This window comes from Eumetopias jubatus, unplaced genomic scaffold, assembly GCF_037043125.1.
Source record: "Eumetopias jubatus isolate StellerSeaLion01/CBP00866 unplaced genomic scaffold, mEumJub1_p1.0 scaffold_14, whole genome shotgun sequence".
Taxonomy (NCBI): domain Eukaryota; kingdom Metazoa; phylum Chordata; class Mammalia; order Carnivora; family Otariidae; genus Eumetopias; species Eumetopias jubatus.
Genome location: NW_028274820.1, coordinates 49,466,435 through 49,491,847, shown reverse-complemented (window position 1 = coordinate 49,491,847; position 25,413 = coordinate 49,466,435). Strand labels below are relative to the sequence as shown.

Here is a 25,413-nt window from a genome sequence, read left to right as displayed (position 1 = left end):
ACAGCCTTCAGTCACTCTCTTTTCTACTCTCTCTTTCTATGCATTGGACTTTTTTTTTTTTTTTTTTTTAAGATCCTGATTGTAAGTGAAACCATGCAATATTTGTCTTACTCTGTCTGGCTGATTTCACTTACCATAATGCCCTCCAAATTCATCCATGAACTTGACGAGATTTCCTTCTTTTTAAGGCTGAATAATATTCCATTGTATAGATACACTACATTTTCTTTATTCATTCATCTGTCAACAGACATAGGTTGTTTTCATACTTTGGCTATTATGAATAATGCTGCAATGAATAGGAGAGTACATACATTTCTTAGAGATAATGATTTCATTACCTTTGGATATACATCCAGAATTAGGATTGTTGGATCATATGATAGTTCCATTTTTAATTTCTTGAGGAACCTCCATGTGGTTCGCTATAGTGGCTATACCAGTTTACATTCCCACCAACAGTGCCCAGGAGTTCCCTTTCCTGCACATCCTTGTCAGCATTTGTTATCTCTTGACTTTTTTAAAAAGAAATTTTTATTAGTTCCAGAGGTAGAGTTCAGTGATTAATCAATTGCCTACAATGCCCAGCACTCATTACATCATGTGCCCTCTTTAATGTCCATCATCCAATTATCCCTCCCCCCCCAGCAACCCTCAATTTGTTCCCTATAGTTAAGAGTTTCTTATGGTTTGCCTCCCTTTCTGTTTCTATTTTATTATTCCTTCCCTTCCCTTATGTTCATTTGTTTTGTTTCTTAAATTCTACACATGAGTAAAATCCTATGGTATTTGTCTTTCTGATTGACATATTTCGCTTAGCATAATACCCTCTAGTTCTAGTCATGTTGTTGCAAATAGCAAGATACCATTCTTTTTGGTGGCTGAGTAATATTCCATTGTATATATACACCACATCTTTCTCCATTCATCTGTCAGTGGACATCTGGGCCCTTTCCATAGTTTGGCTATTATGGATAATGCTGCTATAAACTTTGGGGTGCATGTGCCCCTTTGAATCACTATGTTGGATAAATACCTAGTAGTGCAATTGCTGGGTAATAGGGTAGCTCTATTTTTATCTTGTCTTTTTGACAATAGACACCCTAACAGTTGTAAGGTTACATCTTATTATGTTTTTTTTAATTTTTTTATTGTTATGTTAATCACCATACATTACATCATTAGTTTTTGATGTAGTGTTCCATGATTCATTGTTTGTGCATAACACCCAGTGCTCCATGCAGAACGTGCCCTCTTTAATACCCATCACCAGGCTAACCCATCCCCCCCTCCCCTCTAGAACCCTCAGTTCATTATGGTTTTGATTTGCATTCCTGATGATTAGTGATGTTGACTTCCTTTTCATGTACCTGTTGGGCATTTTTATGTCTTCTTTGAAAAATGCCTTCTCAGATTCTCTGACCATTTCTCGTTGGTTTTGTTTTCATTTTTGTCTTTTTGCTACTGAGTCGAATGAGTTGTATTATGGATATTATCTATTGTTGCTTTTGTTGTCAAATACAAAAACCCTTTCCAAGACCAAAGTCAAGGGGCTTGCCTCCTATGTTTTCTTTTAAGAATTTTATGGTTTCAGCTCTTAAGTCTTTAATCTATTTTGAGTTGATTTATGTGTGTTGTATTAGATATGGATCCAATTTCATTGTTTTACAGGTGACCACTAGTTTTCCCAACACCATTTATTGAAGAGACTATCCTTTCTCCATGTATATTCTTGGATCCTTTGTCATAAATTAATTGGCAATGTGGACATGGGTTTATTTATGGGCTTTTCTGTTTTATTGATCTCTGTGTTTTTATTCCAATACCATACTGGTTTGATTATTATAGCTTCATAAATAGTTTAAAATCGGGAAATGTGATGCCTCTAGTTTTGTTCTTCCTTCTCAAGATTGCTTTGGCTTTCAGTATATTTTTATTCAGGTTTTTGAAAGAAATATATTTGTATCAGAACATTTAAAACACGCTCCCCTTATCCTTTCTCCCTTTCTGTCTAAGGTAATTGCTATACAGACTAACTACTAACTGAAGTAGGGGTACCTGGATGCCTCAGTCAGTTAAGCATCCAACTCTTGATTTTGGCTCAGGCATGATCTCAGGGTTGTTGTTTTTTTTCTTTTTAAAGAGCTGAAATACAAAACTTCCAAAATAGTACAACAAAAATTTGTAAGATACACATGCACAATCGTCAAGTAGTATTAGTGTTTAACATTCCTCTATGTGAGGTAATATATTTCCATTTACTTGTAATTTTAAACAATATATGCCAGTTTTTGCTGTTTTTAAAAATAATACATAAATAATGTCATACTGTTATAATATCACTCAATTTTGTTTTTAGATTATCCACATTAGAATATAAAACTTTAATTCATTTTTAATTAAATTTGTATCTACTTTTTATCTACCTTATAGTAGTTAATTGGTTAAATATATCAATATTTATATATTTTCCTTTTTGCCTATTGATAGATTTAAGTCTATTAGTTCCTTTTCATGATTTTAGATGCATCCCACAAAATTAACATGCAGTATTTTTATCGTCATTTGGTAATATATAATAATCCCCCTTTTAAATTATGTCAACTAATAGATTATTTATCAGTATGTTATTTAGGTCCCAAATATTTTATTTTTAGCATACTTATTTATTCTATTATTATTACTTTTTAGTCAGAAAGTGGTCTGTATATCATTTTCTTTTTATTTGCCATAAAATGAGAACATCATATATATATATGTTATTTATCATGCTTAAATCTATCTTCTTACTAACATTTTACTTGATAATTTGTACATTTCTGAGAGAGATTAAAATCTCCAGCTATATTTGTGGACTTCTCAATTTCATTTTTGTAATTCTGTTTTTTGTGTTTTAAGATTATATTGTTTGCCATATCCAGATTCAGCATTATTACATGTTTATGGTACATTGTTCATTTTGTAATATTAAGTAATAATGTTCTATCTTTAAAACATTTTGCCTTAAAGTCTACTATATCAAATATCACTATTGTTATTCTTCTACTTAATTGACAATATATAGCATGCTATTTTTTCTTTAAATCTTTCTATATCGATATGTGTGAATGTATTTATACATATTATAAACATAATATGATTGGATTAAATTTTTTTTAAAGACTATTTATTTGAGAGAGACAGAGAAAGAGTGCGAGCAGGGGGAGGGGCAGAGGGAGAGAGAATCTCAATCTGACTCCGCAAGCAGACTCCCCAGAGCCTAACATGGGGCTGAATCTTGGGACCCTGAGATCATGAACTGAGCTGAAACTAAGAGTCGGACACTTAACTGAATGAGCCCCCAGCTGCCCCTGGATTAAAATTTTAAATCCAGGGCGCCTGGGTGGCTCAGTTGGTTAAGCGACTGCCTTCGGCTCAGGTCATGATCCCGGAGTCCCGGGATCGAGTCCCGCATCGGGCTCCCTGCTCAGTGGGGAGTCTTCTTCTCCCTCTGACCCTCCCCCGTCTCATGTGCTCTCTCTCTCTCTCTCTCTCATTCTCTCTCTCTCTCTTTCAAATAAATAAATAAATAAATCTTTAAAAAAAATAAAATAAAATTTTAAATCCAGTCTGAGAATCTCCTTTATTGGCAAGTAAAATCCATTTTTATATTTAGTGATTTCTGACATTTTCAACGGTTTATTTCATCAGTTTCAATTTATCATGTGTTTGCTATGCTTCCTCCATCCTCTCTTCTTGCCCCATACCGTATGCTACATTGAGTATGGTGTGTGTTTATGTATGTGTGTATTTTACAAATATTTGTTTACTATTTGGAGTATCATATGTTTCAGTTCTTTTATTGCTGTCTTACACTATAATGTTTGTAGTTGATTTAATAATGCTTTAAATCTTACTCCTCTATTTCCAAAGTTATTATTCTCTAATATTTAATTCTAACTAGTTTTAACCTGTTATTTGTTATTGATTAATATTATTCAGTTTATTGAAAATAAGTCAGTATTCACTCGCTTTTCCAAAGTCTGCTCCCCCCTTGTTGGTCTTTTCCCCTTTTTAAAATTGCCTCCCATAGTTCGTTTTTGCTTTAATTTCATTTTTTCTGAAGTATAAAGTGTAAATTTTTCTGCAATTTTCTAACAGTGGTTTATGATTACCAAACATTTTTATCTGAAAATGATTTCACTTCACCTTCAATCTTAAGTGACAGGGTAGCTGGCATAGGGCTATTGGTTGACAGCTGATATGTAGAGATTTGTTGAGATTTGAAGATATTTCTTTACTGTTTGGCCAAAAGTCTGATATATTTATATTTTCTTCTTAACCTAATATATCTTTTGTTTCTGGTTTCCATTAAGATTTATGTCTTTGTCCCTAGTCTTTTGAAGTTTCACTAAATTGCATGTAGTTTCTTTGTTTCTTTTTGCCTTTCTTGGGCTTCGTTGTGGTTTTTCAGTTGAGGGATGCATGTCTTCTTTTTCCCTTCACTTCTGCTGTATTAGCCTCCATTACCACTTCTAGCATCACCTCTCCACCATTCTTTTTATTTCCTCTTTCTTAACTCCAATCAGACATGTTAGATTTCTGTGTCACCAATTTTTTTTTCCTATTTTGTTTCCATAACTCCCTCTATGGCATTTCCATGTTCCAGCTTCCTAATTTTATCTTCTCTATATAATCACTTTCTAACCAGCTCATTGGATTTTTTTTTATTTTATTATGTTATGTTAACCACCATACATTACATCATTAGTTTTTGATGTAGTGTTCCATGATTCATTGTTTGCGTATAACACCCAGCGCTCCACGCAGAACGCGCCCTCTTTAATACCCATCACCAGGCTTAACCCATCCCCCCAACCCCTCCCCTCTAGAAGCCTCAGTTTGTTTCTGCAGCTCATCAGATTTTTAATTTCAATAACTATATTCGGATTTTGAGACATTTTTATTTGGTTTATGTTTAAATGTATGCATTTTTCAGTCCCTTGCTCTCATTATTTCTATTTCTATTTTTTATCTCTTTAAATTTTTTTTAAAATTCTTACTTTACCGTTCTTCCATTACTTCTTATATTTGTGGTATAGATTTTCCACTTGCTGCATATGTTAAAATCTCCCTCAGGATTTTTTTAGAATGTATGTGTATATGTGTGTACATTTAAACTTTTACTGTGAGCTCTTTCTCAGTGGGGATTGTTCCATCCTGGGCTTCTCAGGGGCTTTGGCATAGGAAAGCATCTCTATAGCATTCAGCACGTCTTTATTTGGGGGCCCCAGCAATCTCATGTTACTCAGTTATATGTTAATTTTTCTGCTGTGGGTATCTGAACCACACTCACTTGTAGGACAATTTTAGCTTTTCACTTTTTCACAGAACACTTTCATTTTTCCCCCATCTCTAGCAGAGGGTGGATTAAAAGCTTCCTTGCCACTTTTCTGGGCCATTGTTTATTTTTCTAGTACCTGTTCATGGATTGAGTATCTTTGAGAAGATTGTAATTTCCAGCTCACACAGCTCTCATAGATTCAAGGCCTCATTTCATGGCTTGATTGGAGGCTTGAAACTCCAGCTCTGGCCTTATACTCCCTGCCTCTTCTGCTCTTTTCTCCTAGCATCTGATATTCCCATTCTTTCTTTTGAGATAAGCTACATTAGGTTTCTAAAGGGTGTATTTATCCAGCATTCCATTCTATTTGTAGAAAAGTGTCCTAGATCTGTATATGTCACTCTGCAGAAAGCCCCAACCCTTTGGGTATTATATTCTTTCTTCTACATATATTATTATTTTATATTCTTTTTATCACTTTGTTCTAGCACATATCCAGGAGTATAATATATAGGTACGTGTTGATCTGTTGATCCTGGCATTTCCAACTCTGCTGCACAATAAGCAACTCTTAGTTTTATGCTTTATATTTTATATAAAAAATGACCTAAACAATAATATACTTGATTTTATCTGGTATATTCTGAATTCAATATGCAATTTGACAAACTTTTTTATACTGTAACAGACTTTTTTTTACCATGAAGAAATTTATTATTGTTTAGTCTTATTATTGCTACTATTTATAAGTGATGTATATAGAATTTCACTCAGAAGATTTGGCTTATTCTTTTATCAGAAATGTGTAATTTAATTGTTCCGGTTTGAATATCAAGGCTTCTGGAATTTAGTATTACTCACAAGTATATCCATTTGTGGCTACAGTTGAAAAGGAAAGGAAAAGGAAAAGAAAAAAGAAAAAGAAAAAATAAATCCTGTAAGTCATCACAGAGAAAGTATAGTTTTCTAACTCCCATTTAAAATTTCCTCAGGAGAGCAGGCAACCCCTTCATGGACTTGAGCAGAGACGGGGTTTGATCACGGAGCCATAAATTCTCTTTCTGATTGCTTTTTGGCCTGAGGGTTTGCTGGAAGCATCACCATCTAGTTAGACTGTTTTCCAGCTTTTAAATGTACTAGAGTATGATTGTATTATGTGTTGACCCTGATTTATGTTGAAAACCCAGAAACATTTTTTCCAGAAGAAGTGCTTTGTGTATGTGTGAGACTTTGAGGCCTGGCCCCATCTGAGAGTTGACTGGCTCACCTCAATGTACTGTTCATTTATTCAGATGGCTGGATTCTAAAGGAGGAATCTTTAAATATCCAGTGGTATTTCAGTGAAATAAATATTGTAAAGCAGATATGGGTTGTTTAAAACGTATCACTATGATGTAATATGTCAATGCTCAATTATACGTTTGCATGCACCTTAAAAAATTCTGTCTCCAGAGAAAAACTGATTGTCATAATACTGCATTTCAATTAAACCCACATCCTAGGCATTCTGAGATCCAAATTCCTGAAACCCTCAAGTTAATGTGTTCCATGTTGTGGGGTTAATTTACATAAAGTTCTGGAGCTCCTACTGCACTGTTTCAAATCTTGGTAGCTTTGATATTCTCCATAGTGCTATACACAAATATTATAAACTAGTTTTCACAGAGACAAGTTATGATTATCAGCAGGAATTAGTTTCATACAGTGATCTCTAACCATATTGTACCAGAACATTACCCAGACCCCCTTACTTCTGAACTTCATTTTTCAGTTCCTATAAAACACATCTGTTCCACCGTATGTGTTTTGAAAATTAAATATACTAATATCATTCCATCTGACCCGGCCACCAAACTCATGTGGGAGAAATCCGGTCCACAACCCAAGCTGTGTTGAGTCTTCAGGTCTTATGGGAGCTTGTAACTCACTTCACCATGGCAAAGGAAAAAAGTGAAAAAGAGAGAAAAAGAAAAAAAACAAAAGAAAGAAAAAAATTTCTAAATATGTGTGCTTTTTTCTGATAAAAGCATAGAAAAACTCAGTCGATTGCAATGCAGTTTAGTCAGTATTCATCATGGTGAAATTTTCAAGGTCACAACAGTCCTCATATTCCACGATTTTGTAAAGTTTCTCCATGTAACTTCTGCTTCATAACAAGGGGAATCCCTATACTAAAGACTCTGTGGTGAACTGGGTTATTACAGAGGGTCATAATTAGGTCAAGAGCAAAGGGAGTATTGAAATCGAAATACAGTTTACTTATAACAAAGTCTCAGTACATCGCACGTGTTGTGACAGATTTTGTATTGAATTTATTCATTTGAAAGTTTGCAGAAAAACTGCTGCCATGTAGGTGTGATAGGGTCATTGCTGTCAAAGACGGAGTTAGAAATAGCAATGGACACAAAAAGCTGAGGGCAGTTAAAACATCATTTGAAAGCAAAATTTTTATGTCCAAGAAACCAAACTAAGTATTTTCCTGTATATTAACGTAAAGAGGAGGGACGCCATATGTACATTTAAGCTGCTTTTAGGATTTGGAGCTCCAAGATACACTACCCTGTCTTGTTTAACCCTCACAAAAGCAAGCAAACACATCCACTTAACATGTACCAGAGTCATAGAGGCTCAACATTAAAAATTAAAGGGAATAACCTTAAAAAATAACCAGGAACAATTTAGAGCTCATTGTCCCTTTTTTTTTCTTTCTTTCTTTTTCTGTTAAGTTTTGCCACTTAATCAAAAGGCAAGATTGGTTTAAATTATCAGACATCTACCTAGAGACTTTCCTTTGTTAATTTCTTCAATCTAGCACAATAGTTCTCAAACACAAGTATGTGAAAAAATTACCATAAAGGGTTTGCACACACAAAACCGTGGGTATTATACTATAGGGGTTATTTAAGGGATTTCCTAGGGTAATTTTAACTCTGGACAACTTTCGTAGCATGTGCTAACTTCAGAAGCTAACTAGGGAGGTTCTACTTGCCCTAACTTATTTCTGAGAATTATTAACACATTTCCCCAGAATCCATAAAATATATCTTTTGACATAATTATAAACACATTTGCAGATACAAAGATATTTTCTGAAAACTCATACTGTACTACAGTATAGTTTTTCCCTCATTCAGTACTTGATTTTGGTTATGTTTCCTCCAGAATTTTTATCCTATAATAATTGTTTTTAAGGATCTTCCCTCTGTCTTCTTTCTCTCTCAGTGAGGAGAGAAATAATCAACAGTGAATCATGGACTAGATAAAAACTAACAATTCTGAAGTTTTTGTCTTACAACTTGACCTAGACAATAGTCACGAATATAATATATTGTCTAGGTCAAGTTGTAAGACAAAAACTTCAGAATTGTTAGTTTTTATCTAGTCCATGATTCACTGTTGATTATATATGGTTGTATCTCTTGAACTATAAATAAAAACAGGCAAAGTATTTTACCTCTGGCATTTCTTTTGTTCTTAAAACCCATCATTATTTGCCAATAACTACCAAAACTGCCCATGACTTATTTTATTTTCATATATGCCTCTGCAGAGTTTTGTAAGAATCACTGCTGCTACTTCTCTGTGCATTTTTGGTGATGTCCACTAAGTTATTTTTCAAATATGAACCTAATATGTCTTAACTTTTTAAATTTTAAGTAGCAAGTTACCAGGAGACCAGCTTATGTCCAAGGTGAAGATTAGGGATTTTGATTTCTAGAAATGGATGTTTGGGGAATCCATCTCTGCCAACCTTTGCCAGTCTCTACACATATTTCACATGTGTGGAAAATAATTTCTTTTTTTAATGTGACATATAATGCACAAATAATAATTGAAAAATTTAAAGGCTAAATGCAATGGAGGGGAAGAAATGCTATGATATATTTTCAAAATTAAATTTAGGGACGCCTGGGTGGCTCAGTTTGTTAAGTGTCTGACTCGGTTTCAGCCCAGGTCATGATCTCAGGGTCATGAGATGAAGCCCCATGTCGGGCTCCAAGCTCAACATAAGTCTGCTTGGGATTCTCTCCCTCTGCCCCTCCCCCCTGCTCTCTCTCCCTCTAAATTAAATAAGTAAATCTTTCTTAATTTTTTTAAATATTATAAAGTTTAGAAAACATTGCTGACTTAATGTCACTAGTATCCATAATAACAAAATAGCTTCTGCTGAAACTACTGACATTTGCTGAGCACTTGATACATGAAACCCCAAGTTTTACGCCTATTCTTTCATTTAATTATCCTGACTACCTTGTAAGATTATCCACATGTTTCAGGTGAAGATATTGAAGTATAGGGGCATTAAATAACTTCCTCAAGATGGAATTATGATTCAAAGCCACTTGTTTTGTATTCCCACATGAGCTCAAAACACTGAGTTATGGGTACTTTAGGAAACACTCTCTCTGCTGAATGAAGACGATTCATCCATATTCATTATAAGAATCCTATAAGGTAGCTGTGGCAAGTATTCATCTTACAAATAAGCTACGTCAGTGGAAAATACAACGTACCTATGTGATTGGCCTCATTTTAGTAAAAGACGTTTTTATATTGAACGACAACACTGTGAAGATAGTTTTACCTGAAGATTTAGAAATAAGATATATATAAAAATACCAACCCTTAATAGATATTTCATGGGAAACTGTGTAGATCTAAATTCTCTGAATTCAGGGGCTATGGTGCTCACCAGTGAGTTCTGTTAGCAGTGAAATGCCTGGCATAAAACAAGACTGTGATATCTATTTGTATAATGAATACAACCCAATGGAGACTGATTCATTGCAATTTTTTGTGTATACATTTACCTTTGAGGTTGGTGCCATGCTATTTTTTCTTATGGATGCCATACCTAGAACTAAAAAAATAGTAAGTAATTAGAATAATATGTGTGTTTATTTTTAAGATTTATTATTTTAGCAGCTGTGACTTTAAAATAATAGATTTCCTACATTGAGTCTCTTGAAAATTTTAAAGGCTTTTCAAGTGTTTTGATTGCCTATAAAGCAAAGGTGTAGAACAATAATTCCTTGCTGGCCTTTTCTTACAATTCTTCCTCCATCATGTCCTTTAAATTTGACCACTTCCTTTATGTTATATTGTCCATCCTAGTCAAAAAATATATTATGCTATCAGCTTAGTTCCACTTAGAATGGTCTTGACTCAGCTATGTTCAATATATATATATATATATATATATATTTCATATTTATCTTAGAATATTTCAAGAAATACTACTACTAAAGAATTATCTCTATTTATTGTAGAATTTTCATGAAAGATTGTTTCCATTATATTACTCAGCATCTCCCTGGAAAAATATCTGTGTAAAACAATTATTTTTTAATATAATTTTAGATATGAGTAGGAAATTTAATGTAACATGAAATATCAAAACCATAGTTTGGTAACAGAAGTGGGATGGAGGATAATTAGAAACTATTATTTAGTCTATATTTCTGTGTCATAAAAATGAATTAAAATTAAAAATATTTTAGGACACTAAAAGATCTATTTCAACAGTCTGGCATTATAAAAACTCATCAAGAACATTGAATTCCATGTTTTTACAGGATGAGGTACATAATGGAAATACTTGAAATGATGATCAATCTATAATTATACTTACCCACTAAAATCTTACTCTACTTTGTAAGATAATGATATTTTCCCAGCAATGATTATATATCCACAGTTTCAAAAGGATCATTTTAATTTATGACCATGCATGAGAAAGAGCTGGTATTATTGAAAACTCTCATATTCTAAATTCTACTTATAATGCACATCTCCTTATCTGTCACTCTCTACTGTCACTTTTAGTTTATTGAATCTTTTTAGCAAGAAACATAGCACACTTTAATTATCTTATATCTTCATAGAACTTTATAATTTTTTAATTGAGTCAATATTTACCACAAGCTTGTGAGAATTAGGAAGATTTTATCCTTATTTTATAGAGGCAGAAATTGAAATGCTAAGTAACCTACTGATGCAAAATAATTTGTGTTGAACTGGGACAACTTAATCCTCTTATTCCTTTTCCAGAGTTCTAGTTGGACTAGGTTTCTGAACCTGATCTTAATATAAGCCCAAGACCTTTTATTAATATACCTTCTTGGATATTTTACATACAATTGAACAGCGTGGAGGTTAGAAGCACCAAACCCCGAAGCAGTTGAAAATCCATGTATAACTTTTGACTCCCCCCAAAACTTAACTACTAATAGCCTACAGTTGACCAGAAGCCTTACTGATAACATAATCAGTTGATTAACACATATTTTGTATGTAATACGTATTAAATACGGTATTCTTAGAATAAAGGAAGCTAAGGGAAAGACAATGTTATGAAGCAACTCATAAGGAAGAGAAGAAAAAAATCATTTGCAGTGCTGTATTGTGTTTATGGGAAAAAAACTGCATTTAAGTGTCTGCATGCAGTTCAAACCTGTGTTGTTCAAAGTCCAACTTGTATATTAAGAGTTTAAAATAATATTTTTGAATATATGCGAATGAAAAGGGAAGTGTTAATGCAAATGGATGATGCAACAGCTGATTGTTTTTTTTCCCCTGGATTGTGGGAAATATAAGACATCAGTGATTTAATTGCACATTTTGACCTCATTGTTTCCTAAAGGAAAAAAATATATATATTCTTGCCCCTGAAATGTGGAAATTTCTCATCTTTCCAATTCTGTATATAATTTGAGCTCTTTCCCAGCAGTTCATGATATCATGTTTCCTTTAATAATCTTTGCTTTCATAATTACAGCCCTGATTATCATCACCCTCTTCCTCATGGTCATTGTAGTCATCATCCTGATCAGCATTATCATTATCTGGAGCAGAGGAGATCTAGGGTGTTGGTACAGGCTCACACCTTTTTTATAGCTTAAAAACTAGAAAATACACTCTTTGAATGTTTGTAGCATTTATGTAATCAGTACCTACATTGCCAAAGCTTATTGAAAACAGCTGGGTGCCTGCCGCCTGCCTCCCCCTTTGTTGGAACTGTTGCCAGAACAGGTAGTCAAAAATGGAAAGTAAGGGAAAATTCAGGCATCTGGGGTGTCTCTCAGGAAAGCAGCTGGGGCTTCCTTAGGAAGCAGTCATTGTTTCCCATCAGCCAAGACTCTGTATACCCTTGGGTCCAGTTCTGGCATGGCTGGCCTCGTAGGATGCAGTTTATGACTTAGGACTTACGCGAGAAACCATTTGGGCAGTCCCATCTCTGGCAGAACTTTGAGAGAAATCCCCCAAGCTGCAAGCCATATGTGGGCTGTTGGCCTTCTATTTAGCCTACTCTGGGAGGTACCCATTTACTGGGGCTGTAATCATCCCTTTGACACAAGCAAAAACAATACAAAGAGATCTTCTCAAAACATATCCTTCCAAGATATACTGTCGTGTTTTTAAAACCAGACATCACTATTATTTCTGTAAACATGGCGTTTTTTTTTTTTCCTGAAAATAAACTCATTTTTTAAGAGACTTCCTTTGTTTCCTAGATAGTAGGCAAGTACAAAGAATTCTTTTTAACAGCCCACCACAAGTCCAGGGCTAGCAGTGTTGAATGGTATTCTGCATTGGTAAACCCATGGTCTTTCAGGTATAGATTTTTGTACATCAAGTATTAAAAATTGTTATGCATGTGAAAAGATGTAGCCTTTTTTTGTTTTCTTTTTAAGATGTAGGCTCTTGATTAATGTCAGACAGTTGACAGGAGCGGGCCTTTGGTATGCACAATACACTTAAAATCAATCTGCTATGATGAGATTATTTGGCAAGAACCACCACTCATTCACCATGAAAATGGCATTTTGGCAGACTAGGGTTGAATGTTTTTCTTGATAATTTTTGTTAAAACAGAGTTCTGATTTTAGAACGTAAACGCTTTAAATCTCAGTAGTCAGAAGTAAATGGGGATTAGAAAAGTGTAGTACTTTGAATTTAGGTTAAATATGGTTTTCATCATTACAGAGAGTTCTGTTAGGACACTAAAGGACCATGATTAATCCAGCAACATTTTTTTCAAAAATGTTCAGTTTCAAAATATATATATATATTTTTTTTCCTCTATGCTTTAATTGTGCTAAGTTTGACCTTTTCCTTGTACTTGTCCCTTTGAGAAACTTCAAGCTGGGGGGGAGGGGGCGGGGAACCTGGAAAAAACTGAAAAGGAAGCCTGGATATCTAGAGTATGTATATTAAAATATTTAGAAATTTTCTAGGAAATCAACATAAATTCAAAGATGTGTCATTATGTACAAAGAAAAGCAAGAATATAGTAAGAAATTAAAGGCAGTTTTAAAATCCATATTACTGGATGGTCATACCCTTAGAACAAGTGTTGGTAATATTGGACAATTTTAAAGTCCTGTATCTATAAAGACACTTTATTCATAATTTTGAATTCAAAGATGAAAAATCCACAGATGTTTTTGAGAAATGTAGCATCTATTTTCACTTTATGCTAATTACAGTTTATACAATTTCGACCAGATGGGTTTGCATGCACGGTAGCTAATTCATGACAACTGTCTTCAAGTATATTCTCTGAATGTTAGGTAGGTCTTGAAGACCTCTAAGTGATCTATGCTATTCTTACTAATATTTATGGTTTTCAAATGTTATCATGATAGCTCAAGTGTGGTATAGATGAACAATAGGATGTTCTATAGGGGTATTGTTGAAAATAATTTACACTTTCTTGAGCCATTTAGACTTTCAGAAGTGAATAAATTATTGTACATAATAGGAGATAATTATCAATGAAGATTCTGTATTTTTTATCTAAATTAACTTAGTACTTTTTTTGTCACTAAAATTATTAAAGTCCTTTGCCTCCACTGAGTTATAAAATAGTGAAATACCTGATTTTTCAGGTTTCAGAGTTCAGCTGAATTAAAACTTTTGTTCCAATATTTATTTTGTGTTTATTTTCTTTTAAAAAACATGATCATGGTATGTTTAATATATTATCTTGTTTGAAAATTAATACCAGAGCATATGTAATGATTAAGAAAAATCTATATTTGTTTTAAATAAGGCATTGTTATCATGGACATTCACATAAACTTTCTTTTTATATTATTTTCCTTCAGTTAAGAATTTCAGTTATATTTAAAACATGTAAAACAATATTTGATTTACATTTTAATAGTAGTAAATCTGATAGGAGCACGTATTAAGTATAGCAGTGACTGAATCTGCTTTGAATAGGGTACAGAAACAAAGGCAGAGGGAGAACACAAGATTTCCAAGTAATAGTTGCAGTGCCTGGAAATTATTTGTCTTAAGCCTTTTGTTTATTTGTCTGTATATGACTCTTAGTTTTTTAGTCATATACAGAAACAAAATCAGTAATTCCCGATTTCTTTTGAATTGGCATTTGTCAAACTGTATCCTTGAAAAGTTCTAAGAAAAAAATGTGTTATTACCAAATATCTTTCGATGTTTTCACTTCAGAAGGACTTTCAATCCATTTGGCTCCAATTTCTGGTCTAGTTCTGTTTGTATTTGTCTCTTGCATTAATAGGAAATGGAGATATTTTGTAGCAATTCAGATTTGAACTCTTTAAGTTCTTATCTGTTTATCTGTACAGCAGACAATTGTCATCTCTAAAAAAATCAAAATATTATGTTAAAGAGCATATTTAACAAAGCATTGGTTTTATTTTTCTCCAAATAATTTGGTAAAAACTTCTTTATGTTTAACGTGTTACTCTTAAAACAAAGTGTTGCTGTTTTTGTTGTTATAGTTGTGATAAATAGCCAGTTAATTGTTATTTTATGAACCTCATCAATGTCAGAAAAATAATTTTTAGGTAAAAATATACTCTTCCTTTTATAGGCAGGATATGATTTGTTAGGCATAAAAAATAAGTATATCCATTCCAGGAGAATTTAGGAAATCCACACAAAAGTCTAAATTTGGCTGAAAATAAACAATGAAGCAAGCAGTAATATTCTTTTTAATTATTTGAGAGTGCTTAAGTCTCAAATCTTCACCAAAAAAATGCTATTTTTAGTTAAAGTATTCCACATTCCTTCCTTGTGAAGGTAGAATTTATCAAACTTTACCCACCATTTACGAAATGACAGCTCTTCTAACTTGCTCGTTTAACTTTTTAGTGATTTAGTATACATAATTATATTGCTACTGTGACTAAGCATAAAATTAAATGAGATGTTATCTCTCAGTGTCTTCTATTTCCGTATTTGTAACAATAAATCCATGTTTGAGAATCAAAATCAATGTCACCTATTTCAGAGATTTAGTTTCTCCTGTGGGTAATTTTTCAAGTACTTTAAAACTTTCATTTCATTTGCCAATTTACTGAAGGTTAAATGATTTGAGACGTGTGGGGTGTTGCTAGCTAGTTCTACTGGAAATTATCCACTACCTAAGATGATATTTTATTTGCACCTCAGGTCATTTATTAATACATAGAAGTAGGTGGACTCAAACCAACCAAGACAGATATGTATATAGGTGTAAGAACAATCCACTAGCTTTGTAATTTGAGGGATTGCACTTTGAGGAGATGGCATATGCACATAAATATCTCTTCTGATACTATTCTGTCTCCCTTAAGATTAGATGTCTGATTTGCTCGTAAGTAGAGCTATGTTTAATAAGACCTCTTAAAACACAAACATAACAGTGAGGGCAGCAGAATAAAATATCGGTTCCCACTGGTGTTTTAGTATGGATTAGTGGCTCAGATTAGCCACCTGTCAATTGATGCACTTTTTTTGGAAAGGGGTGGAGGAAATGGGGAGAGCATCTGTACAGGCCAAAGTTCAGGCATCAGAGTCTAGGGGCCTGGGAAGTCAAGGAAATAGCCTGAAGACAGGAGCCACTAATGATGTGTTAGCTCAAGCAGGACTTGACACCAAGAGTGAACTTCCTCCATTTCATATTTTGAATCCAGCTGTTAAAATCTTGGGACTTGCCCAAACCTAGGATAAAATAAGCGTTCATTGAGTTTGTACATATTCAGAAACATTGTATCTATGATTAGAGAAGAATGTTGCAAAAAAACCTGCTTTAGGTGCCATTTATTCTTGCACCGGCCTAAGCAGTAATTCTTCTGCCTTCCTTGAACAAATACTTGGTTGGGAAATATGTTAACGAACAACTATTTCAAATGATGCTTTTAATCTAATCAATTATGGCAAACCAAAATGGACAAGTTGATACAAAAATCAAGAGAAGTTTCGGACAAGAGAAAATTTAAAATGGAATGACTGCAATCAATAATCAACTGGTTTTATTGACTCCTTAAAATTTTATGTGAAATTTATGTAAAATTATTTATGTAAAATATACATTTATGTCTAAAATATATATATACATATACATATATATTACACACAGATACACTTTCAAAAATATAAGAGCAAATCTATTTTTTCCTACTTAACTATTTTCTAATGAAATCGAGTAACTATTTCAGGATCATGCGTATTTTGAGAAGGGCATATTCATTGTATTAGTTTCTATGATTCTGTGCCATTCTGGATTTCATTATATATAAAAACTCCAATTTATGCTTAAAATGTTGATTGTGAAAAGTGTCAGAAACCTAGCAGTTACTGACTCAAAAATCATTAGGCAAGTACAGGGGGCTACAAAAAAAAAGGAAATGATTCCCTACTGATGCACAGAGTCACTGAACTGCTTTCCTAGGATGTGCAGTTAGATTTTTCTGGGAGATGCTACCTAAACATAAGAACATATCCCAGCTCTGATATTTAGTAGTTTTGTGATTTCTTGGTAAACCCCATAAATTCTAAATTCCCATCACCGCATGAGCAAGTTGGGTACCAATCTACCAAGGTTTGTAATGAGCATTAAACATTATAATCCAATAAGGCACCTAAGACAAAGGCTAGTTTAAGCAAGGGTCTCACTGCACATTAACATTGAACCTGAACTGGACTTCTATGCTTCATCAGTTTTTCACCCCATCTTTTTAAAGAGGTAATATATAGGGGCAAAAAAAAAAACCCAAAAAACAAAAACAGAGAAACAAAATAAAACTACAAACTGTCCAACATTGCATTTTTTGGTAGGAAGCTAAAAGCATTTTAGATCACTGGAAAAGGCAATTGTGTTTTAGTTAGGGATGGACCCTTAAGAAAATAGGACTTGAATTATAGTTTCAAAAGTGGAAAGATTTAATTGTGAAGTTGTGGATTAACCACAGAGGCATGAACCGAATTTTAATTTTTTTTCATTCTGTTGTTAGATCAGAAGTTCTTAATATTTCTGGGATCCCAGATGAAAGTATGGATAGTCTAGTGGGTGGGGAGTAGGGAAGAGGAGAATCATGATACCCTAGCAAAATTTTACAAACAGTTTAGCAGTTTCATTCTCCCTAGGCTTCACCCATGGAATCCTTGTGACCCTAAACACTAAACTCAAAACTAATAAAAACTTTAGTTGCCAAATATATTTCAGGTTCCACTACCTTGCACAACACAAGGTATCTGTTAGTTGCTCAATGAATATTATGGATTGAATGGAATATTTATACTGATATTATGCATTTATCATCTCTGTCCCATTGGAAAGTTGTCTTTGCAGCTAGTCCCCTGTCAACATTACCCATCTTCATAGACTAATGCAATTCATTGCACAAAGGGCCTTCATAAATACTCCCCACCTTGGTGTTATTTTGCTTGGCACCATCATGAGAAATCCCATGAAGTCATTTTTCTTGAATTACAGTCAAAAGAAACAAAATCAAAACCAGCCTTTAAATATATTGTATTTGATTTTTGAGGCAACTCCATAATGTTAATATTATTCTTGACTTCTGCTTCAATATAACTGCCGATTTTATTTTTGATATATATTTTTTATATTGTGCATATTATAGGCTGAAAGGAATGCATGTATTTGAAGAAAACTGCAGACTGGCTAATGTGAAGCATAACGGTTCTCTAGAAAGAACCATAAGGTTCATATGAAACTGAACAACCCACCTGTAAAATCTAAATATCAGTGTTTAGGAAGGTGGTGGTGGTGGTGTTCTTGTTTTCATATTCAGGCTTTCATTGCAAAATAACCACAGTTCAAGCTATTTTCTTTAAATTGATGGCTGACCTCAGTTAATGCCCTTGGCATCTCCCAAGTCCATCACCCCAGAATGTTCCTCAAGGCTCCGTCTTATTACTTAAATGTGCTTCTTTGTATATTTTTGTGGATCTTTCACAAATAGTGATCTTCTTCCTGGGGAGAAGACCTGGTCATATTTTTGTAGTTGCGAGAGGTTTGCACAATTAAAAAAAATATATATATGGAGAGATACTTGCACAGCTATCCCGATCACCCCGTTTTTTGGGGGGTGTTACTCTTTTCCATCGTCATACCAGTAACACCTGAAATGGAGATCATAAAAGCAATCTTAGAGTTAAATTTTAGTGCACAGGTAAGAGTAAAGGGAAGGGTTGGCTTAGGAGGGCTCTGAGGCGTAAAGATCAGGACTCATGCTTGGATTTTACCTCAAGAGAAGATACATGTGTTATGGCATTATGGCATTTAGATTATGCATAATAAAAAATTCTACAACCATGAATTCTTATAAATGTTCTTGCTAAGATCATCAGAAATCAAGAGTTTTATGTGGCTAATTTTGGGTGATTTATTGGAAATGTGTGATGTTACTTGAAAGCAAGAAAGTAAACTCAATGAACTCTGATGGCTGCTTATTATGACAGCTATGTCATCGATTTTAAAGAGAATTTTGTAGTACATTTTTTTATACCTGATAAGATCAACGGACTGAGAAGGTAAATCAGCAGTGGTGATTAACCTTTAGTTCACGTTGTGTAAAGTTCATAACAGGTTAGATCGCATTGCCCCAGAGAGGAATGATTCTTCATAATGTTTTTATTTCTCCTTTTCCAAATGCTTCTTAAACTATATAAACAATGAGATCATTTCATACAGTACATTCTCCATACAGTATGCCCAGATGCCAGAGGAAAGTTCTGGCTCATGCAGTATCTAACTTTCACAGTCCCATCCCAAGAAATGACCCAGATTTGGGAGTATAAAAATTAAAAGCAACAAAACCAAAACTTTTTACTCCCACTCCTGTCTCAAATGTAACGCTTTTTAAGTTGTGTTGGCTAAACTCTTATCAGTGAACAACTGCTAAATTCAATTTGATTAATTTAACTGTCTAAAATGTTCTTGTTCATTTTTCCCCGCAAAGATATTTTTAACGCAGTTGAACAAAAGTATTGATTCAATTTTAACTGCTTTTCCTCTTTGTATTTTATTTCTTCAGATTTTTTTTTCCATCTGCATTGCTTTCTGGGGAGTGAGAAGCATGAAAGAACTTGCCTTCGGCCCTTGGAAATAAGTTTGTATTCAATTCTTTGGTTTTAGTCAGTTGTCTACAGCCACAGTATATTATGATTGCCTCTGGAAATATAATTATATAATGATTATATGAACCATTTCTTTAATTAAAGGTAAATATGCTTATTTACTTATGCTTGCTTTCCATATTTATTGTTTTCTACTAAAATCAAAGTCCACTGCAGTTCCTTTCCTTTATTGCTAGGGTTAAAAGCAAGTAATTTCAAATACAATGATGTTATATTTACTGGTAGCATCAAAGTCAATGAGTATAAGAAAAGGAAGGGAAAACTTAAAAAGAACGAAGATTTAATTTGCATTTTTTGACAACTTCTGTTTGCTAAAATTGTACTTAGATAAATATTTGTTCTCATAAAAATGTGTTACATTTGTTGTCTGCCTAAGTCTGTATTTACCTTTGAAAACCACATAACCTAAGGAGCTACTTTCTGAAAAAGACATCACTGAAATGAAAATGAAGAGAATTTGTCAGAGTATGTGTATTCAACAGTTAGTACCGATGTCTAATATGTTTGATCTGTTTGTTTTGGCTATTTGAAGAGCATGCAGTACACGTATCCCCTGCTTTTCAAAAGTTTGCGTTATGCTTCACTTTATGCATTATGAAAGACCTACAATAGTACCTGTTTTCACTAACTGGAAGAAATTTTCACTTTTACAAAAAAAATCAGATCTTTCATAAACCTATAATTTCAGAAACCTGTAATTCCATGTTACAGGTTTCCCCTGTTATCTGAAATAGAGCCTTCTTATGAAATCTTTCATAAGCCAAAATGGTGTAAAGTGAAAAAGCAATTAACCATTCATTTATATGGAAAAATTTTGAGCATTCCCAGACCCCCTAAAAAATCTCTCATAGGTTGTTCTGATACCTTGAGACTCATGTTGCTAATGGGTGAAGAAAAATAAATCAGAATAAAGCACAGACGCTCAAAGACACAGTTCAAAGCTCTGGCAGGTTGGTGCTGAGAGGCTGAGGGTATTTCCCCAGGAAGGAGCTTGACGCGGCCGCTCTCACTGCTCAAGGTATGTGTGGCCTCTAGAACTGCTCACTGCAAAACAAATGCTGAATGCTATTTTTACTCTTCACTCTTTTTCACAGAAGCAGAAATTCTCTTCATGTTCTTATTGGTTGGGAAAATGGGTACTAATATAGGTCTTTCGTAAAACTGAGGTGGCTTAATTCATGCAGTATTTCAAAAAACTGGGAGATAACTGTATTTTAAATTGTCACAATAATGTTAATAAACCTTTCTAAATAAATACGTTCTAAGTGTTGTGTGGACATTATTCACTGGGATTGGAAAAATCTGCTGAGTATTTTATTAGGTAAGAACTGACAGGAATAAGCAGAATAAGGTTCAAAATGGCAGGAGGTGTTGAAAACAGTTGGAATTTTTTTCTTCCCTTCTTCCGATATTTCTTAGATTTAAATGCTGTTTTTTTCTTGTTCTTTTTTTTCCAACAAATAAATTGCAAGGAAATAGAGAGATGAAGAGTAAAAAAAAAAAAAAAAAAAAAGATTTAAATGCACAATTTAAGTACAACAGTGCACCCTTATCCAGAGTTTCATTTTCTATGGTTTTAGTTACCTGCACTCAAGTATGGTCTGGAAACAGATGACTCTCTTTCTGATGTACTGTCAGAAGGTCAGCAGTAGCCTAACGCTACATCCCAATGCCTATGCCGTTTGCCTCTCTTCATCTCATCAGGTAGGCATTTCATCTTCTCACATCACAAGAAGGAGAAGGTTGAGTACAGTATAATATGATATTTTGAGGGACCACACTCACATAACTTTTATCACACTATATTGTTATAATTGTTCTACTTTATGTTATTGTTAATCTCTCACTGTGCCTAATTTATAAATTCAACTTTATCATGGGTTTGTATGTATAAGACAAAGCATACTATATATAGGGCTCGGTACTATTTGTGGTTTCCGGCATCCACTGGGAGTCTTGGGATGTATCCCCTGCAGAGAAGGGGGCCTACTGTAATCACAATTATAAACACTGAAACAATGCTGTTCTTCATTGAGCTTTGCCTATATTCATCTCCAGGTTTAAGACACTGATCAGCTGGTCAGTCTCATCTTTAAAATGTGTTATAAATAAATAAATAGGTAGATAGGTAGATAGGTAGGTAGGTAGGTAGGTAGATAGATAGATAGATAGATAGATAGATAGATAGATAGATAGATAGATAGATAGAGTGTTATTTAAGCTCTGAACAGAGAGAAATATAAAACTGTTAGAAGAATCAGACAGCAGGTGTCTATGCGGACTCATGATACAAAATTAAAGCACATTTGGTTTTCAGACTGGTAAAGTAGAGGAAGATTAAATTTTGCATGATGAAACAATTAACAAATTATATCTCAAGCGTCAGAAGTAGAGACTCGGCTTTGCTTCATTCATCTTTTTAAACTTAATTTAACACAGTTAGAGCAAATACTTAAGCCCATAACAAACATTAAACCTTACTTTGGTTCCTTACCAACAGTTTGTGCTGGACTTTGCATATATAGAATCATGTCAAAGCAGGGAGCCCTCTGCAGGCTTAAAATTGCTAAATTTATAGCATGAAAAATTCTGAATATTCATATTCTACCTCCTAAAGACCAGTCTATAGGTTAATCCTCAAGGAATGGCAAAGAAAAGAGAGGGTTCACAAATCTTTAGGTAAGTTTTTAGGGTGTCAGAATAGTTCATTGGGTCATATATAAATACATATATATGCTTGAATATATGTGAATTTATAAGAGTGATCTAAAAATGGAAATAATTCAAAAGTTATAAAATACTTCTATGGTAAATTTCAGTTTTCTTAAAGTAAGTGCAAATTCATCCATTCTCTTTTCTCTCTTAGCTATCCTCACCATCATTACAAATGTTTTTCTTTTAGAAATGCAAACATTTTCAAGCTACAAATTTTCCAGATAACTAGTGTTCCCAGGGCCTGCATGTGTTAACTGGGGCACTTTATTCTTCACCTTCAACCTTGCTAATTTTCCAGTCCAGTTTTCTCTTGCTGAGTACTAACACATGATGACAGATCATATAACTACTATAAATGTTCTGAATTAATCTTGAGTGATGCTATGTAATTTATGCTTATTCTTGACTGAAGCACTCCCTCTCTTTCTCTCAAGGGGAAAAGCACTAAAAATAGGATTCATCAATTACTTGCCACTTCTAATGGAGGGATGCAAACTGACTTGGCAAATAATTATGAAGATTCTCAGATTCGCTAATCTACCATAAGGAAGGATAGACAGGGAAGGCACATTTGTTTACTGAGTAGCACTCAATTAGAATTATTTCATTTAGTCTCTAAAGTCCTGGGAATTAAGCACTGTTAATACCATCTTACAGAAGAAAAATCCTGAGGCTGACAGAGGTTGAAAAACTTGCTCAGGCCTGTGGCACATAATTGGTGCCCCTACCAAATTTAAAACTCTGAAGTCTGACATCATGTATTTTGATTACATGCTGTTTCTCCATTCCATGATATCAGATATCCAAGGCGAATCTTTAGAAGTATAGGCTCAGGACTTTAAGTTCAGTGGAACTCCTATTCAATTTGAAGCTCCAAAGTAAAAAATAAAAATCAGAGGATAAACAGCTTAGTTACAGGATAGATTCAGTGATTAGGTAGATGACCACAGAATTTCTAATCACTTAAGAGAGATAAGGCCATAGGTTTATTTATAGGATTGCCATATGTCTAAAAGGAGCTCATTCCTATACTTGATTTTATTTGATAGAATTGCCCATTACTTTAGCTCTATATCATTTATTTCCCCTTCATCTTGTTCTTTCTAATTATTTTTGTTAAACTTAACTAATCACCTCATGGCCATGATATTCAGCAATATGTGGATCTGTAATTATGTATCTGAAGTTGAATTAACCACCGAAGTATATGAACCCTGGTTATACTTAACATTGGCAGCTTGGATTAATGTTTATTAAAGGTTCTCAAATTTTATTTTACTGGTAATATCTCATTCACTGTGGCATTTGCAATTGAAACCCTGAGTGGAATTCTGTAAGATATGGTACACATTATGGGGTGATGTCATTTAACCAAGACAGCAACGGTAATTAGAAATGAGCTTCCTCTTTTATGCCCCCACCTCTATTTTTTTTTTCTTTTTCATAGCTTCCAGAATCTCAAGGAAGGAAGGAAAGGTAGAAAACACAGAGGCTAGTTTGGTTTTCAGAATCTTAAAACATTTTTGATGTCATGATTGTCAGCAACACTGTGGAAGCAAGCTGGCTCTATCTCAAGCCTGCCTCAGCGAAAGGAAATTAACAATGTTTTTCTTTTATTAGAGTATTTTTTCAAATCTCACAGCAGTCTGCATTCCTTTCTTCTCAATAGCATGACATATTAAACACCTTCCTCCCCAAAGACTCAATTAGGAAAAGTTATTAGCAAAAGAAGCAAGCATTGGTGGCTGTCTCTTATCTTCTTTTTGGAATTCTGCAACCCTAACACCTCTGCAGTCAGAATTTCCAATAATTCCAGACACCTCAGTACCCATCAATAATAAGTTCATCCATTGAGTGTGTTCTCCTTTTGTTTTAGCAGCAAAAAAATCTCAAATTGTCTCTTGTAAAGACTTACAGGAAACAGAAAGAAGCAATCTTTGTGCCTCAGTAGTATCTGTGGATCGTTGGAATTCTGATTTAGTAAGATTAAAGTGGTGCCAGAGCATCTGTACTCTTCAAAGTTCTGCCAATAATAAGGTACAGAGGCCATAACCAATCTGGAGTGGAAGACAGTTTTCTAGAGCCCCCTACCCTGAGTTTCAGAAATACACAGGAAAGATGCACAATATAAGGGAATATTGTTTCCATGACAAAGATTTTAATTAAAAGAAAGAGATGGTACTGATTAAGTAAGCATGGATATTTAGATATGCTAAATATCAGTTTAGCGTGAGATTATTTTTACATATATTTTTAAAAGCCTAAAAGTTAAAAAAAATTAGGTTAGCATCAGAGAGATAGAAAATACAGGGAAGTCTAGCAGGCAAAGGAGACGTACTCAAAAAATATAGTCACCGAAGGCCCTGTTTATGTTTGCCTCTGATTTTTCACCTTTGTTTGAAAATTTTTGTCCAGTTTATTTTATTTGTTCTTTTTTATTATTGAAGTATAGTTGACATACAATGTTATATTAATTTCGGGTACACAACATAATGATTAAAAAATTCTATATACTACTGAGTATTCACCACAATAAGTGTAATTTCTGTCTGTCACAACACAACATTATTGCAATATTTCTGACTACATTCCATATGCTGTACTTTTTCCTCTCTGTGACTTGTTTTGTATTTTTTAAGATTTATGTATTTATTTCAGAGAGAGAAAGAGAACATAAGTGGGTGGGGCCACTCCGCGCTCAGCGGAGCTCAATCCCAAGATCAACCCTAACATCATGACCTGAGCTGAAACCCAAAGTCATATGCTCAACTGACTGCACCACCTAGGTGCTCTGATTTACTTGTTTTGTAATTGGAAGTTTGTACCTCTTAATCCCCTTTACCTATTTAGCCTACCCTCTGAAAAATCTAATCTTGTTTTGTTTGGCTGAGTAGTATTTATATATATATATATATATATACCACATCTTCTTTATCCATTCATCTTTTGGTGGACCTTTA

General features: G+C 33.8%; 1 protein-coding gene across 2 annotated transcripts in view; it reads left to right on the top strand.

Moving 5' to 3' along the window:
* AGMO (alkylglycerol monooxygenase) overlaps positions 1–19,710 on the top strand; it is a 330,223-nt gene extending 310,513 nt beyond the window's left edge. For both annotated transcript variants that reach the window (XM_028117298.2, XM_088018484.1), the window contains one exon: positions 19,636–19,710. In XM_028117298.2, coding sequence (XP_027973099.1) covers positions 19,636–19,710 — 75 coding nt within the window. The remainder of the gene's footprint in view (positions 1–19,635) is intronic.
* The last annotated feature ends 5,703 nt before the right edge of the window (positions 19,711–25,413 follow it).